The 19214-nt window shown below is 34.9% G+C and overlaps 2 protein-coding genes and 1 long non-coding RNA gene across 3 annotated transcripts in view; all 3 read left to right on the forward strand.

Annotated features, from left to right (window-relative positions):
- wls (Wnt ligand secretion mediator) overlaps positions 1-10463 on the forward strand; it is a 39851-nt gene extending 29388 nt beyond the window's left edge. Inside the window, exons 7-12 of the mRNA XM_022678588.2 lie at positions 327-424; positions 1757-1820; positions 2659-2802; positions 2883-2966; positions 3744-3897; positions 7670-10463. Coding sequence (XP_022534309.2) covers positions 327-424; positions 1757-1820; positions 2659-2802; positions 2883-2966; positions 3744-3897; positions 7670-7779 — 654 coding nt within the window. The 3' untranslated portion in view covers positions 7780-10463. The remainder of the gene's footprint in view (positions 1-326; positions 425-1756; positions 1821-2658; positions 2803-2882; positions 2967-3743; positions 3898-7669) is intronic.
- LOC125801079 (uncharacterized) overlaps positions 1-19214 on the forward strand; it is a 124770-nt gene that overhangs the window by 68000 nt on the left and 37556 nt on the right. The gene's annotated exons all lie outside the window — the stretch shown is intronic.
- The window catches only part of gng12a (guanine nucleotide binding protein (G protein), gamma 12a), a 38601-nt gene continuing 35280 nt past the window's right edge, over positions 15894-19214 (forward strand). Inside the window, exon 1 of the mRNA XM_049476717.1 lies at positions 15894-16120. The gene's annotated coding sequence lies outside the window, so the exon portion shown is untranslated. The remainder of the gene's footprint in view (positions 16121-19214) is intronic.

Consider the following 19214-nt stretch of genomic DNA (forward strand, 5'->3'; position numbering starts at 1 on the left):
CATGACGTCAAATTTAAAAAGAAACGTTTGGAGTCCCAAAGATGGAGTGAAGATTCCAGTAAATTAGTTATTTTTTTGGCAAAACTGTTACATTCAAGCGGCAGCAAATTAAATTACTTTTAAAATCAAGTAATCCATAAAGTAAGTAAGTTAATTTTTAAAGAGGTAATTAGTAATCAGATTACTTTTTAAAGTAACTATGCCATCACTGTTTAAAATATAATGTACAATGCATTGTCTACATGTAAAAACTAAAAAATGTACCCAGCTCCAGCATTAAAATCCGTTTATAATCTGATATTCTGTGTCGTTCTGTTTGCTGCCAGGATCAGACGGAGAGGAACCGGTTCTCTATGTACTGGAAGCAGGTTGGACCCATCGTCTTTGGCTCCTTCTGCCTCTTCATCTTCGATATGTGTGAGAGGTGAGCCAAGCGCCCGCTGAGATCTTTCCTGGCACAGAGAGAGACCGTGCCATCCAGCCCTGCCCACGGCCTCGTCCCATTTCACTACTTACCACTGAGTCCTATTCTTGTCAGGCTAGAGGGGTAGGTTAGGGGAAGTGCTAGTGCTCCTTATGTATGAATTCTACCAGGTATTAAAGAGCACTAAAGCCACTCAACTGAAGTACAGAAAGTTATAAGGTCGAGTTTTCAGTGAAGTTTCTCCAGCACTAAGGCTGGAGCAGCATTAGCTACGGCGCAGCTCTTTAGCCGTTCGGAGGTGAGTAAATCGGACTATAGTCTGTGTAGTTGCTGTGTTAAAACAAGCTTTGTGTGACAAACTGCTAGCAAATATCGCGCTGGTTTACCAGGACACTCAGGGCATTTACTAGCATGGCTAAACGCAGGCTAAGCGGCTAGCGCTCACTCTTAGACAAAGCACTGGAAATCTAAGCTAATCTAAACAGTAGTCAACCCAATTCAGCTCAGCTCAACTTTAGTTATAAAGCACTTAAAACATAAAACAAACATTAAAATGATAAGACAAGATAAGACAAATAAAACAATAAGCAAAAAACAAAAACCTACCAAAACAAGATCAAATCTTAGTTTGGGTCAAAAGCCAACATAAATAAGCTGAAGTGCTTTACTCACCCAAATAAACCTAAAGTTTTCAGGTAGAAAATCTGTCTAGATTAATGTGCTTTATAATCTGGTGCTCCTGAAAATAAACCATAAAATAAGAAAAACAATTGCCAATAGTTAAATAAAAAAATAAAAAAAGAATTGCTAGTAGTTTGTCTCAGTTCTTCAGACTTTTTCGCTCCACCTTAACTGATGCAGCAGACGACACAGGCTGCAGCATTTAAGGTGGAATGGGAAAATTTTAAGAAAATAAAAGATAATTTCAGTTTGGAATTGATAATAATAATGAATTGCTGCTCCACCTGCCCCTCCTTTCTGAAGGGGCATATGATAAAATACGCCCTAAAGTTAATATTGAGCTGCAGTTAGGTTGCTGAACTTCAGCGCTCCACAGCTAAAGCTATATCTATATCTGTATCGGGTTTTTGAGGGTTTGTCCCAATTCTTTTATTAAGGGACGGATTTGACCCCTTTCTATTACAACTCTGTTCCAAGGGGAAGGGTACACTCAAAAACAAGGGGTACTGGTAGAAAGGAGAAATTGGATTGGGCCTAAATCTACTCTAAATCTGATTGAGTGTGTGCAATTGAGCTTGAAGTTGGTTTTGTTGATTTGATTGATTGGTTGATTGATTGATTGATTGATTGTTTTTCTCTGGTTTCTAAAAGAGGAGTGCAGTTAACCAATCCGTTCTTCAGTATCTGGGCGTCGGATGTTGGGACTGAGTTGGCTGTATCCTTTACAGTACTGCACAGTGCTGGTCTAGAAGTTTATATCAGCTGATTATCATGAATTATGCCTTTTTTTTTTTTTTTTTTTTTTTTACAGATAATGTCTTTTATTTTCCATGTGGGGAAACTTTGGCTTGTTTTCAATGGTCACACCGCAGATTAATGTGGCCCTTATCTGATCTTTATCATTAAAAAGTAAATTTACTGTATTTTTCGCACTATAAGGTGCACTTAAAATTCTTTAATTTTCCCAAAAATCATCAGTGTTCCTAATAATCCGGTGCTCCTTATGTATAAATTCTATCAGTCAGGTATTAAGGAACACTTTGCTGAAGTACAGAGTTATACAGGAGTTTCAGTTTAGTTCTCTAGAACCGAGACTGGAGCAGTATTAGCATTAGCCGCTAATCGCGCTAAGCACTAGCTCTTTCACTATTCAGAGGTGAGTATATCGGCCTGTAGGCTGAATGTTTACCGTGTTAAAACAAGCTACGCTAGCTAATATCGCCCTGGTTTAGCATTAGCGCTAATCTTCGCTTCCTCCTGTGATTTCTTTCTCTTAATGTAAAGGAAGTTTTTCCTTGCCACTTTTGTCACCACAATTATTATTGTTTTCTCTGTAAAGCTGCTTTGTGACAACTTTTTTTTGTAAAAAAAAAAAATAAATAAATAATGAATTAATGCTAATGCTGCTGCACCTTGCCTTAGTGTAAATCTGTAAATCTAAGCTTACAGTAAATAAACAGAAGCACTTTACTCACCCAAATCAACAGATTTCAAGAAAGAAAAGAAAGTTTCAGTTCATTCTTAATTGATTTTCCTTGATTGATGATGTTCAGATGGCCTTCATCATCGTAGCAGGAATCTGCGCCTGCCTCTACTTCCTGTTCCTGTGCTTCATGGTGTACCAGGTGTTCAGGAACATCAGCGGGAAGAGATCGTCCCTGCCGGCCATGACTAAAGCTCGCCGGCTGCATTACGAGGTGAACAGCTCGTCTGATACTGATATCTAATACTCTAAAAGTTCTTCTTTATGCTGAACTTTATCTGGTTTCCTCTTCAGGGGCTGATCTTCCGCTTTAAGTTCCTGATGCTGGTGACTCTGGCGTGTGCAGCCATGACCGTCATCTTCTTCATCATCAGCCAGGTGAGTTTCTGCAGGTCCTGCAGCCCCTGATCTGGAGGCTATCTGCCCAGGTAGTGTATGTTGAGCTTCTTCATTAGGAAATTCCTGATTAATAAACAGTTCAGTTAGTAAAAAGCCTGTTTCAAAAATGTACCGAGTACAAGAACAGAATTTTTGTGGCAAATATCATAAGTAAAAATACTACATTTTTATGTTAAATATCACAAGTATAGATTTTTTGTGGGAAACAAAAAAAAAAGATTTTTGATGTTAATATTGCTAGTATCAAATTTTTGTGGGTAGTATTGCTAGTACCGAATTTTTTGCCGGAAATGTTGCAAATACAGAATTATTGCGGGAAACGAAACATAAGTGCATACGTAAAAGTACAACGTTTTTGTGGGAAATATCACTAGTACAGAATTTATATCAGAAATATTTTTATTATATAATTTTTATTGGAATTTCTTATACGAAATATTGCTAGTACAGTTTTTTGTGGGAAATATCTCTAGTAAAAGATTTCGTGGAAAATATTGCTAGTACTGAATTGTTGTGGGAAATATTGCTAGTAGAGAAAATTTAGTAGGAATTATTGAGTAAATGCACCAAATTTGTGGGATATATTAGTAAAAATACAGATTTTTATTTTTTATTTTTGTGAAAAACACTGTGAACAGAATTTTCGTGAGAAATATTGTAAGTAAATGTAACAAATGTTTGGCAAATATTGTAAGTAAAAATACACAATTTTTTGTAGGAAATATTGCTAGATGTTTTGTGTGATTGTGTGTTCAGGTGAACGAGGGACACTGGCACTGGGGAGATTACACTGTTCAGGTGAACAGCGCTTTCTTCACTGGGATTTACGGCATGTGGAACCTCTACGTCTTCGCCCTGATGTTCCTCTACGCACCGTCCCACAAACGCTACGGAGACGAGCAGTCCAGCGGTAAGAATCCTCCTAAACACTGTTTTTAAACACAAAACGCACAAAAACTAGCCGAATCAAATTTTGTAATGTGTCAGAATTTTATGAGTTGTAGAGGTTCCTAATGCAGATCCAGTATTCTCATACAGTTTCTGCAGAAATCCTAGTGTTACTTTATTCTCGTAATATTACGACTTTATTCTCAAAATATAACAACTTTACTCTCGTACTGTTACGACTTTATTCTCGTAATATTACGACTTTATTCTCAAAATATAACAACTTTACTCTCGTACTGTTACGACTTTATTCTCGTAATATTGCAACTTTATTCTGGACATATTACGACTTTATTATCATAATACTACAACTTTATTCTCCTAATATTACAACTTTATTCTCAAAGTCAACTAAAAGGGAAATGCAGGCTAACTACTTACTACTTCTACTGTAGTTTAAGAAGCTTGGAGGGAAAGGAGCATTGCTAATGCAATGTAAATTATTTATACATTCTTCAATTGATCAATTTTGAACCTTTAGAGGGCGCACTATCCAGGTTTGGAACAGCAAAATTGTTATTTATGTGCATTAAATGTTTTTTTGCCTGATAAATCACTTTTAACACAATACAAAAAAATAATTTTCCTCATTATTTACCTTAAAAACTTACTTCACAAAAATAACCTGTATTTGATCATTTACGCCCTCTCTGTCCAGTTCTAATAGTCCAGTTCTAATAGTCCAGTTCTGAAGGTCCGGTGTGAGGCGTTCTCTCAGATTGGGCACAGGCAGTGTGTGATGGTGCCAGGAAAGGGCGGGGCTTGTTTTTTCCCATGGGGAAGCTGGGCCTCCTTGGCTGGGGTTTGTGTGTTTAATGGATACCAGGCTTTCTTCCAGGACTGGCGTAATGAAAGCCATCCGTCTCCTGACGTCAGACTTTTAACTTTCTTCTTCTCCTTTTCTTTTTTTAAATAAAGTGGTCACACATTGGTCCCCAGATGTCTCCTTACCATCGACCATTTGACCAACATACTTCCTATTTACTATTGGTCCTTCTCTTAAGTTCACATGTGGGTCATTTGCCCCTATTTACGAAAGAAAAAGTTATTGGAAGCTTATTTGGTGACTAAAGCGAGACTCTGAGCCACTGAGACTCTGGTTAGTCACAATGACCTTTAGAGGACTAATTAGGCTAGATGAGTGATTGTAGAGATAGCAGCCAGTAAAACATCCTGTCTTAATCTGTTATTGTATCTTTTATTACGTACCGTTACAAATGTTATGCAGTTAAATCTTTACAGCAGATATGTAAATGGTAACAGGTGTAGTTTAATTTATGTGAATATAGAATTCTCATGGGAAACATTGCTAGTACAGATAATTATGGTAAATATTGTGTAAGTATTGTGGGATTTTTGTGGGAAAATTGATTGTACAGAATTTTCATGGGAAATATCGCTTGTACAGAATTTCTCTGGTAAATTGCAAGTACTTATATTGCGAGTATTGCTATCACAGGAAATATTTTTGTGGGAAACATCGCTAAAACAGAATTTTCTGAGAAATATTGTGAGTGCAAAACTCTACACGCAGTTATTTCTTTACAGCAGATATGTAAATGGATACAGGTGTAGTTTAATTAACACCAGGTTCTGCCACAAGAGGGTGTAAAAGTGCTTTCAGTAGTTCACTATTTAAAAAAAAAAGGACTCACTGAGACTTTGTTTTGGTAGTGCACCTCCTGGTGAGAGATCGGTAACTGCTAGACAGGTTTTGCGACAGAGAAACCTGGACTACTATGGGCTAGAACTGTGTTTTCTTTAGTAACGAGTCCAGATTATGTTTGGGATCCAATGACCATCAGGGTTTGAGTATGGATGCCTCTTCTTGAGATCCTCAGAATACAGAATAATCATGAGAAATATTGTGAATACAGAATTCTCATAGGAATCATTGCTAGTACAGACTTTTCATGGTAAATATAGTGAGTATAGATTTTTTGTGGTAAATATTGGAAGTAAATGTACACCATTTTCATTAGAAATATTGTGAGAAATGCACAGAAAATCACAAGTACAATGTTTTTTTTGTGGGAAATCTTGCAAGTACAGAATATTTGTTGAAAACATTGTGAGTAAAATTACAGAATTTTCATGGAAAAAATTGCAAGTACTGAATTTTGTGGGGAATATTGTAAGTACAGAATTGCTATGGAAAACATTGCTAATACAGATTTTCATGGGAAATATTGCTAGTACCAATGTTTTTTGTAGTAAATATTGCAAGTACAGGATTTTTGTGGGAAATATTGTGAGAAATATACAGAATGTTTATAAGGAAAATTGCTAGTACAGAATTTTGGTAGGAAATTTAATGAGTACAGAATTTTGTGGGAAATATTGATGGACTGAAATTTGTATTAATTGCAAGTACTAAAATTACAAGTATTGCTACTACAGAAAAACATTGCTAGTGCAGAATTTTATGGGAAATGAAAAAAAAGAGATTAGAAGTAAAAGGTATTAAAGTTATTAAACTAACAGCTCTAAAATATGTGCTCAACATCCTGCGGCCACATGTGTTGCTGCCTCTCATGGCAGGACTTCCAGCTCGCATTTTCCAGCAGATTTTAAAACATTAGTAAAACATCCTGTCATAATCTGTTATTGTATCTTTTGTTACCTACCATTACAAATGTTTGTGAATCTGTACATGCAGTTTTGTCTTTACAGCAGATACATAAATGGTTACAGGTGCAGTTTAATTAATTCTAGGTTCTGCCACAAGAGGGCATAAAAACGTTCCATACTTCACTATAAAAAAGACTCTCTGAGGCATTGTGTGGGTAGTGCACCTCCTGGTGAGAGATCGTTGACTGCTAGACTCAAATTTGTTTGCTCGGTTGATCGTAAAGTCTTTAAAAGGGGCTCATCACTGTACATTTGCCTTTGAATGCAAAGTGTCTTGGTATTGTGACCGAGAAAATTCACTAGTGCAGCATTTCTGTGGAAAACAAACATTTCGTAAGAAGTATTGCGAGTAAAAGTGAGAAATATACAGAATTTTTGGGGGAAAACTGCTAGTTCAGAATTTTCATGGGAAAGATTGCTAGTACAGACATTTCATGGTAAATATTGCGACTACCCAATTTTTGTGGTAAATATTGCAAGTACAAAAATTTTGAGGGAAGTATTGCGAGAAATATACAGCATTTTTTGGGGGAAAAAAGCTAGTTTATAATTTTTGCGGAAAGCAATGTGAGTAAAAGTACAAATTTTATGATGAATATTGCTTGTACTGTATTTCCGTGGGAAATCTTGCGAGTAAACGTACAACATTTTCATGGGAAAATGGGGAAATACACAGATTTTTTGGGGGGTAATTGCTAGTACATAATGTTGTGGGAAACAGAGTGTGTAAAGAATTTTAATGGAAAACTTTGCTCATACAGATTTTCATGATATATATTTCTAGTATAGATTTTTGGTGCTAAATATTGCAAGTACAGAATGTTTGTGGGAAATATTGCGACTAAAGGTTCAACATTTTTGTGGGAAATATGAGTACAATGTGTATTTTGAATACAGAATTTTTATGGAAATCACTGTTTCTGACTTTCATCAGAGCTTCCAACTAGGATTTTTCAGCAGGATAATGCTCACCCACACACAGCAAGAAATGACATTTTTCCAGGAACGTCTCCACCAGATTACTACACTTCTTTGTCCTGGCAGGACTCCATATTCCGCTCCTGGTTTTCTTAATTACATTTTTGCTTTGTTTCCTGTTACAGGAGACCAGGTTGGGAACAGTGGTGAGGACATCCAGCTGACCACCACCATCACCCACGTGGACGGACCCACAGAGGTCTACAAGATGATGGGCAAGGAGGCTCAGGAGTAGCCCCGCCCCCAGAACCATCGCTCTGGAACCAAACCAATGCCTGTACTTCCAATCCACCACACCTCATAGAACCATCATAGAACCAAATCACCACTTTATTAGATACACCTACTTTTATTTCTACTGTTACTGCCAGTTTGATCAGAAACACCCCATAGGTTTGTTAAATAGGAACACCATAGAACTACTGGAGGTTACACTACTACATCATAGAATGTGAGGTTTCTGATAAAGTGGACACCATTTAATGGTTCCAAAAATATATATATATATAGGAGTGCACTGAATATTTGGCAACCAAAATATTACAACTAACAAAAAACTTTTGACTTGAGTATTTTGTGCCCTCACAACTCAAAAGAACAGTTTAACTTAAGTAAATTGTGCCATCACAACTCAAAAGAACCATTTAATTCGAGTATATTGTGCCCTCACAACTCAAAAGAACCATTTAATTCGAGTATATTGTGCCCTCACAACTCAAAAGAACCATTTAATTCGAGTATATTGTGCCCTCACAACTCAAAAGAACCATTTAATTCGAGTATATTGTGCCCTCACAACTCAAAAGAACCATTTAATTCGAGTATATTGTGCCCTCACAACTCAAAAGAACCATTTAATTCGAGTATATTGTGCCCTCACAACTCAAAAGAACCATTTAATTCGAGTATATTGTGCCCTCACAACTCAAAAGAACCATTTAATTCAAGTATATTGTGCCCTCACAACTCAAAAGAACCATTTAATTCGAGTATATTGTGCCCTCACAACTTAAACAAACCATTTGATTTGAGTATTTGTGCCATCACAACTCAAACGATACAAAAGGTACAAAAGAACCCCTTTAACTCAAGTATATTTTGCTATCACAACTCAAAAGAACTATTTATCTTGACTATTTTCTGCCTGCACAACTCAAAAGAACCCTTTAACTTAAGTATTTGTGCCAAAAAGTACAAAAGAACCCCTTGACCTGAGTATATTGTGCTATCAAAACTCAAAAGAACCATTTTATCGGTACTATGTAACATCAGGTACAGTTCCAGTGTTGCTGTAATGAAAAGAACCTTTTTTGCTTGAAGTTTATAGACTGGTATATAATAACAATAATGAATATATTCTTTTTATTCAATGTGCCATACACAAATGGTTCTTCACAATAGGAAAGAACCATTTAAACAGTGAGATAGTTATATTAATAAGGTTCTTTATTTTAGAATCATATAAAATAAGCATTTAAAAACTGTAAATGTCTGTATATCCAGGCAGGCCAGACATGCTTTATTATTTGAGTTAGGAGTGCATAAAGCTCTCGCTTATATGGCAGGTGTTTCCGATAAAGTGGCCAGTGGGTGTAGGTATAAAGAAGTGTACAGATGTTCCTCATCTTGAATATTCTCAATAGAGAAACTGCTTTTACAGAATTTGGGTTTGTATAGTGCGCCACCTAGTGGAGAGTGGTGGATTTAAGGTGGAAATTTGGCATATTATTTATCATAACTATATCTTCTTCTCAGCAGTGTTTCTATATATCTTCAGCTATAACACTAAACATTTATATCCCGTCTGTTACTTTGGTCAGTTTATTTCAGTTTCATTTTTTTTTAATAAAACAAAAAATAAATCAGATGACTTCAACATGACAGATTGTAGCAGATTATAGCAGAAAACATAAGCATTTTGTATATATATTTTTCTTTTTTTTCCTTCAGGATTGTCTGTATGACTACATATATATATATATAGTGTATAGTGCATCTCAAAAATTTGTCAAAGAATATCATTGAAAAGTTACTTTATTTTAGTAATTTAGTTTAAAATGTAAAACTCATATATATTATATAAAATAGATAAATATATCTATTTTAAGCGTTTATTACTTTTATTGTTGATGATTATGAAGAAAATTAGAATATTATATAAGACCAGTTGGTACTTTTGGCAGTGTGGTCAGTGTGAAGCCAAGTCCTGCTGAAAAATGAAATCCACATGTCGTTTGAGAGTCATGTCTGTCATCTGCTGCTGTTGATCCACTGTGTTTTATTATCAAGTCTAAAGTCAGTGCAGTTTTGTTTTCCCACAAAATCTTACAGCACTTCATATCTTACAGCTTCCCTCTGCTACTGACAACTTTTATAGAGATGCAGATTTCATTTTCCAGCAGGACTTGGCACACTGCCAAAATCACCAAATTTTGTTTTTTCATTGGCTGTAATCCATAATAAAAGCTTAAAATAGATCACTCTGTGTTTAATACATCTATATAATACATACGTTTCACATTTGGAAATGAATTACTGACATAAAGTAACATTTCACTGATATATATTTTTATGATGCACTAATATATATTTATATATATATATATCTGACTCTCCTGCTATTTACTTCTATAAACACTCCCTATACCCAGCCTACACACACTTGTATCACACTTTCTTCACTGTAAGTTCTGGGTCGGCTGGGTGTTAAAGACACTAAGTGTGTAATGTGTTATGATGATTATGATGTAGATATATTTTTATAAGGAGCTCATGATCGGCTGTACGGAAGAAGCATTAGATGTGTCACTGCTATGTTTTTCGTTTCTCAGAACGATTGTACTGTTGTATCACGTATGGGTTTTTGTTTTCGTGCTTTTTAATCTAATTTGAATAATAATAAAAGCGACTTTTACATCACTACCTGGTTTAATTTCTTACTGTGTGAAAAGTGAAACGTATTATTCATTCGTTACTCTGTAGGTAGAATTATACTGTAGATACTAGTGTTTAATAAAATACTTCTGTAGAAGCTGAAAAAGTATCAACTCAAGCTTTTTACTCTTTAAGTAAAAGTGTTTTATAAAAGTACTGGTTTTAAAACTACCTAAAATATAAAAGTGAAAGTAATGTAAGAGAAAAAAAATAAAGACATTAACAACAAAAGCTTAGGCCACACCCACAGAGTCCTATAGTGCACTACCCCTCCCCAAAACACATTTTTTAAAAGCCATAATGACTATAATGCTAAAATATTAAAATGTTAATGTTGATAATATAATTTGGAATGCACTAGGCTCCTCCCTAGTGTTTCAGCTGCATATATAATTTTTTTAATTGAATGTATTTTACATACAGAATGCTGTAAATATATTAAAGAAGCTTAGTTGGACTGGAGTTTGGGGGGGGAGCGGAATGGTAAATGTTTATACTTCTCTTCATCCAATCACAATCAGATTCACTCTATCTGGATGGAGAGATTTATCTGGATAGGGGTTTCGTTGAACGACGAGAAGCCGGTGTTGTGCTGAATTCAGCCCCCCCGCCAGGAAAAGCACCCCCTCTTGGGGAACGCGTTTCTAATTAAAGTTAGCTAAAGCAATTATCTCCACTTTTATCAGAAAGATGGGGTGCTTTTCATGGTGGGGTGCAGATCTAGGCACTACTATGGTGCTGAATTCAGCACCCCCGCCAGGAAAAGCACCCCCTCTCAAAAGCGTGCATACATCGTCTTGGCTTTAACTTTTTTTTCTTTTTTAGAAAATGGAATTACCGAAGACTCTAATGGCTCTCATTAAGAAATAAGGAGAAAGAAACATGTCACCTGCGGCCTCTTCTGAGAGAGGGTGCTTTTCCTGGCAGGGGTGCTGAATTCAGCACCGTAGTAGTGCCTAAATCTGCACCCCCCCATGAAAAGCACCTCCTCTTCCTGATAAAATCAGAGATAACTGCTTTAGCTAACTTCAATTAAAACACGCTTTCAAGAGAGGGTGCTTTACATGGCGGGGGTGCTGATTTCGACATGCTTTCAAAATAAAAGTTTATTTTAAAATAAGTTCTACTTTTTCTGCGGCATCATTTTTAGGGGGGACAAATCCACCTATTTCTGATATTAGGTGGGACACCCTCCAGTTCCTACACCAATGACTATGCTCATCAGTATAGACATATATTTAGAAGCACGGTTGCTATTTAAACAGAAGGCAGAAGGTGTAAAAATAGACTGTTGGTAGGGTATAAGATAGCAATGAGCATCTATCTATGACGTTACTACTTTATCTAAAAGGTGAAGAAGTGCTAGGTAGCAATGTCTAATTGATAGAGTGAAATGAGGATAATACTAATTAAGTATGCAGAGAAACAGATACAGGACTACAGTCTGTAATTATAATTATTATAGGACTACAGACCCCAGCACTGCTCTGAGATCAGTATTAAAGGGTGATCATCTCCAGAACCCATGTTGGTATGCTGCTGTCCTCTTCCTCAGACTCATCTCCACAGACACAATCGCTCTTTCATTTTCCATTAAAGGGCTAATCCCCTCAGAAACAGACCCCCGCTGTCTTCTTTCTCCAGGTGCGGGTTGGTGACACACTGCAGCCATTTGTGTGAGCATGCAGCTCTTTTACGGCTGTAGATGTTCCCAAAAGATACGATCTAACGTGCTGCAGAATCACTCTGGAATCACTATGTACCATCTTATTCTGCAGTCGCACCTTTGTAATGTGTGCAGCATGTGGTTTAGCATTGTCTTGTTGGAAAGATGCAGCATAAATGCATTAAAATTACTCTGAAATTAAATCCCACCTACTTAAATTTAAAAAATGTTTTGGAAATATCATAAATGCCAATGGGAAACTCTGATTTTAGATAAGCTCAGTTTCCCAGTTGGGGGAAGTTCTATTTTTAGTTTTATTGCTACAACACTTCAACATCTACAGGTTGTTATTAGCTAACTAATAAAATCACTAGCATTATGTGAAAAAACTTAAAAAAAAAAAAAGTCTAGTATGATTCATGGTTCTAATGGGATTAAAACATCACTCAACTAATAGTAAGACAAAATAAACCTCCGTTTTTTTTTTATAATTATAGACCAAAAGTATAAATAAAAGGATTTTCTTAATGGTGTCCATTTCCACCCGACCAAACCCCTCCTACTTATCAGCTGTTTAAACTGTAATTATGTAACATGTTCTATTATTCTGCAGTCGCACCTTTGTAATGTGTGCAGTGTGTGGTTTAGCATTGTCTTGTTGGAAAGATACAGCATAAATGCATTAAAATCACTCTGAAATTGAACCCCACCTACTTATTAAAAAAATTAATTATTGCTGCATTCAAGTCATTTTGGAAATATCGGATTTACGAGATAAGAGCACATGAACGCCACCACAAACTCGTATTTACCAGTAAGAAATGCAGATGTTTAGATAAGCTCAGTTTCCCAGTTGGGGGAAATTTTATTTTTAATTTTATTGCTACAACACTTCAACATCTACAGGTTGTTATTAGCTAACTAATAAAATCACTAGCATTACGTGAAAAAACGTAAAAAAAAAAAGTCTAGTATGATTCATGGTTCTAATAGGATAAGAACATCACTCAACTAATAGTAGGGCAAAATAAACCTCCTGTTTTTTTTTATAATTATAGACCAAAAGTATAAATAAAAGGATTTTCCTAATTGTGTCCATTTCCACTCGGCCAAAAAACACCCGAACGCATATCAAGTCATAATTACGACCTCCAACTTCATAAGTAAAATTTTCCAAGGAGGACTTAAAGGAAGCATTTGTACCCTTTGTTCTGTTCATCTGCAGTCGCGCCTTTGTAATGTGTGCAGCATATGGATTAGCATTGATTAGTCTTGTTGAAAAAAAAAGACATTTCAAAGGCATGACTGCAGACGAATAAAAGAATATGTCACATAATTACAGTTTAAACTACTGATAAGTAGGCGGGGTTTAATTTCAGAGTGATTTTACTAAATATTTGCTACATCTTTTCAACAAAACAATGCAAAACCACACACTGTACAGATTACAAAGATGCGACCGCAGAAGAATATGCTACATAATTACAGTTTCAACAGCTGACAAGTAGGTTCTGTGGTTTTTACTTTGTCTTGTTGGAAAGACACAGCATATATACATTAAAATCACTCTGAAATTAAACCCCACCTGTAATTACATTCCCAATCCTTCTATTCTATGTAGTTGCGCCTTTGTAATGTGTTTAGCATGTGGTTTAGCATTGTCTTGTTGGAAAGATGTAGCAAATATGCAATAAAATCACTCTGAAAATAAACCCCACCTACTTATAGAAGTTGGAACTGTAATTATGTATCCTATTATTCTGCAGTCGCACCTTTGTAATGTGTGCAGTGTGTGGTTTAGCATAATCTTGCTGAAAAGATGCAGCATACATGCAGTAATATCACTCTGAAATGAAACCCCGTCTACTTATCAGCTGTTGAACCTGTAGAAATGTAACCTCTTCTTCTATTCCTCTGCAGTCGCGCCTTTGTAATGTTGCTGAAAAGATGCAGCAAATGCACTGTAAAATCACTCTGAAATTAAACCTGCCTACTTATTAGAAGTTGGAATTGTAATTATGTTTCCTATTGTTTTGCAGTCGCACCTTTGTAATGTGTGTAGCGTGTGGTTTAGCATCGTCTTGTTGAAAAGATGCAGCATATTTTGCATAAGATTTTAAAGTAGTGTTCTGCAGGCTGTGTGTTTGGAATGAATGTGTAATTGTTGTAAAGTAAGAGAGGAAGAGGCATTATCATCTTCATTGATGCGAGCTCTTGAGAAGCCCATTCACATTCCAGTAGAGAGAAAGCTCTCCAACACTGTTGGAGATGAAGTGAATGAGGGGAGTGGAGCTGCTCAGCTGTTGTACTCGAGGTCACAGGCAGGGGGCGCCAGAACGAGTGTGAGAAAAGACCAAAAATGCTGGAGTTTCATTCCAAAGTGCTTCCTTGCCTGTACCCTACACCCTATTCCCTACGAGACTGAGAGAGAGTGATCAGTTATACCTATAAAAGATCTTCTGCTAGTCTTCTGGAGATTATCACTTGTTTATTCATGAGGTCTTAAACCCTATTTGGACTGCATTAGGTTTTCATGGTGATGTGTAAATTTTTTAATAAACTTTTGAATAAACTTGAAATATTTTACATTACAATTCGTGAATCTGAATTTCAATATTTTATGTTTTGAATTTTGCAAGGCAGTAAAATTTGCTGTTGAAATTTAAAATTATTGTTTCTAGATTTAAGTTTGAGGAGATGTTTTTTTTTATCTTAAAATGTATCAAACAGTTTTTTTTATTGGAAAGCAATGATTTTTAAAAAATCTAATAAAGTTAAATATTTCTTTTTTTAAAAAGCATTTTCATAAGACAATTTATGAAAGTGAATTTTATAAATCTGAAAAATTATGAAAGTTATTTTTTTTATCTACAAATTACAAAAAGTTTTTTTTTTTTTTTTTTTTTTTTTTTTTTTTTTAAAGGGACAGAACAAATCAGAACATTTATGCAAGTGATTTTTGATTTTGATTTTCTAAATTTTTTTCTAAAGTTTGGCCCACTCACAAGTTCAGAACACAAAGGAATCATTGTTAAAATTAAAATATATGTAATTAAATGTTGAATTAATTTGAAAAAAACTATTCTTAAAAAAGCGATTCTTTAAACATTCTTTAATTTTTTTTCCCAAACAAACTCTTTTCACATTTATTGAAAGTCAAGTAAATCTTGAAAAAATTATTGTTACAGTGTTTATATGAAATTTAGACAAGTATGCTCCAACACAAAATACATTATATTAAAAAAGTACCTGTATTATATCACACCACAACTAAAATTCAGAAATACATTACCAGTCTAAAATTTGGACACACTTTCTCATTTAATTATTTTATTTTTATTTTTATCCTACATAGTAAATGAATAGTGAAGTGATCTATCAGATTATGAAGGAGCACATAAGGAATCATGTAGTAACTTAAAAACAGTGTTAAACAAACCAAAAAATACTCTGTACTTTTTATCTTTCTTTTCTGGGGCAGACCTAATGAGTGCCAGTTTCATCATTATAATGTTATTGATAGTATTTGCGGTTACTGCACATGAAGATACTGTCAAAGTTCTTAAAAATTCTGCTTTTCAAATGAATTGATCTTTTTGAAGTCATTTTTAAAGGTATTTTTTTTACTTTGTTGTATATTTTTTTCTTGCAACAATAGGGATTAGAACATTACTCAGATAGGGCTATTTACTGTATACACTTGTTATGCTCCCTTTCGAGTGTCCCTCGGTAGTGCGTATCTCTGCGGATTGGAGCGCGGCCTGGTTTCTGCACTTGGCTGGCTGCGGAAGGTCGCTGGTTTGGTTGGCTGGTGGAAGTGAAACTCTACAGTAATTCTACAGTAAAAGATTCGGTTCTACAGTAAAGCGGATCGCGGATCGGTTCGGAGGCGGTGCCGCTGATTCGGTTCTGTGGTTCTGTGGTTCTGGAGGAGGTTCTGTTCTCGGATCAGTCCGGACTGAAGCTGAATCTACAGGTACTGAAAACTTTACTCTAATAAACTGGAGCAGAGTTCAGCCCAGTTTAAACAGCAGCGCTTCTGTACTGGTTCTGATTCTGATCCGGTTCTGATTCTGGTTCTGATTCTGGTTCTGGTGTAACTTTATGATTTTATCGGTTTATTCTGCTTTAATTTCTCTAGCTGAAAAAGTTCACTTCTTTACTGAACTAGATATCAACAGCTGCACTGAGTTATTTATTCTTATTTATTTTCTAATTAGAGGAAAATATAAATATAGGAAAATATAAAAACATACAAATAGAGTCAAACATGAATAGATAAAGAATACAATGTAGGAAAATATAAATATAAGAAATATAAAAGATAAATAGAGAAAAAAGAAAGAAAGAAAAAACTAAATAGAGAATAATATAAATAGATGAACATATACATTTAAGTAAATGTAAATTTAGGAAAATATGAAAAAAATAGAAATGTAGGAAAATATGAATAGAGAAAGATATAAATATAGGAAAATATAAATATAGCAAAATATTAATATATAGGAACATATAAATATAGCAAAATAGTAATATATAGGAAAATATAAATATAGGAAAATATAAATATAGCAAAATATTAATATATAGGAAAATATAAATATAGCAAAATATAAATATAGCAAAATATTAATATATAGGAAAATATAAATATAGCAAAATATAAATATAGCAAAATATTAATAGAGTAGAATATAAGAATACAGAAGTGATTAGCTGCAAATCAATAAATAGTACATGTTCTTTTCACTTTCTGTTAAAAATCCAAAATTGAAAAAAAATGTTGTTTGAGCTCTTCCACTGATAGATCATATATCTACTATAGGTCACTTTTTAACTTTTAAAAAATAACAAAAAAATCCTTTATTTATACTGTTCTGACTGAAGTGAACTGACTGTTCAATTACTGCCTAATATATCCACAGAAAACGGATCATCAATATTACTTACTTCAGTTATCAGTGGTTTTAATGTTATGGCTGATTGGTAGACACTCTTTTGAATAAAGGGTTTGAAAGTATGAAGAAAAAAAAACAGTATTGATATCGTGTTGTGATATTTTGTTTAGCAACGCTGCATCAATTTTAATCGTATTATAGTTTTAATTATTAGTTAAAATTAGTAAAGATTGGTGTCAGAAGTGGTTTATTTAGTGATGTGTTTAAACCCTGGCCACTAGATCCTGATTGGATAAAAAGTCAACTTTTTTAAATATGATACAAAATTTTGATGTAAGCAATCGGTATGAATCAGATGTGATAAATGGTATTCAATATGATATATTGAATCAGAACGCCTGTACTCAGCTCTGTTCAGTAACCCAGCTCTCTGATATCAGCGTCTCTGTGCTGGACGCTGTTTTTAAAGTGAAATTATTGAAACATGATGGAACAGGTTTCTTTAGATTCCTCAGTAAAAGCTGAACGCTGTTTAGTTTTAATGAAGCTGTAGAAAAAATGAGCTTGGTTTATATAGGAGGTGTAAACTCCAGATTCTGGATCTGATCATCAGGAACTGAACTCTGTATTTGGACTAGGGGTGGGCAATATGGCCCTAAAATAATATCACGATATTTCATGGTATTTTCACGATAACGATACTCTTGGCGATACTCTATGACAAAACACTGAATTCTTTTTTTTTTTTTTTTACAAGAATACACTACTGCAACAAAATGAAAATTAAGTTGTATTACTGCATACAATATGATATATGTATATAAAAAATACAAGAATTTGATCAGAAGTCAATTTTCCAGAATGTCATGATACTAATAATAATAATAAAGCTCTCCAAATATCTCCATATTTCCAGGATTAAAGTAAAATAAATGATACTGGACAGATATAATCTGTCTCTAGTAGATAAATAATGGGAAATGAGAACAGTGTGAATTTTTATTTTACTAAAAACAGTAAAAAAGTAGAACTCTGATGTGATAATTAGGGGTGGTAGGGGTGATATGTCACCATATTTCAAAAATGTTCAAAAATGTGATATTATTGCGTACAATACGATATGGCAGAACCCTTAATTTGGACGAAATGACTTATCCCATCATTATATCTATTATAAAATAATTTGTAATGTAGATTAATACTTAATTCATCCAAACTATAAAGAACAACATATGGAATTATTTGCTAAACAATAAAGTGTTAAATAAACCAGAATATGTTGTATATTTTACATTCTTTAAAAAGTAGCACGTCTCTGCTGGATTTTTCTCAGTCAGTTTTATGAGGTAGAGTCTCCTGGAATTCAGGCTTTCAGTTAACAGCTGTGCTGAACTCATCAAGAGTTATTACTTGAATTTCTTGTCTCTTAATAAAGTGTTTGAGAGCATCAGTTAAAGTAAAGTAGTGAAGAGGTAGAGTTCAAATCAAATCAAATCAAATTTATTTGTATAGAGCTTTTTACAACAGGTGTTGGCACAAAGCAGCTTTACAGAAACATGATTACAGGACAAATAATCAGGCAAAACATTAAACATAGAAAATACAGAATACAGAACCCCCAGTGAGCGCGGAGGCAAGGAAAAACTCCCTCAGAGCTGCAGGAGGAGGAAGAAACCTTGGGGGGACCAAGACTCACATTTGAGGGGGGACCATCCTACCACTGGTCAAACGGCTTTTAAATTAAAATTTAAAAAGTATTTTATACATCTATATAGGTTTTATGTACTCAGGAGTGTAATAGCGCCACTAATGGCTTGGATGTAATCTGTAGTGGAGAATAAACTGGATGATGAGCAGTTGATCTGTGGTGGTGGTGGAGAAGAGCTGACTTCAGAAACTTCCATCAGTCTGGCCGGACAGGAGACGCGAGAGCCTGAGGGTCCAACATCGGTATCGGGTCAGACAGGTGGGCAGTCAGTAACTCGGAGGAAAGCAGAGAGATGGAATTAGTTTTTACTGGATTTATGTAAAACAGAGAATATAAAACATTATCAGAGTGTGGCAAATGACTCCGGCAGAACTGAATAAAACAGCCTAACTAAAGGCAGAGAGCCAGAAGGTAACATAGACATGGAGGCACCCTGAAACACCAGCATCCACCCACTCCACCGT

Source organism: Astyanax mexicanus, chromosome 4, assembly GCF_023375975.1.
Source record: "Astyanax mexicanus isolate ESR-SI-001 chromosome 4, AstMex3_surface, whole genome shotgun sequence".
Taxonomy (NCBI): Eukaryota; Metazoa; Chordata; class Actinopteri; order Characiformes; family Acestrorhamphidae; genus Astyanax; species Astyanax mexicanus.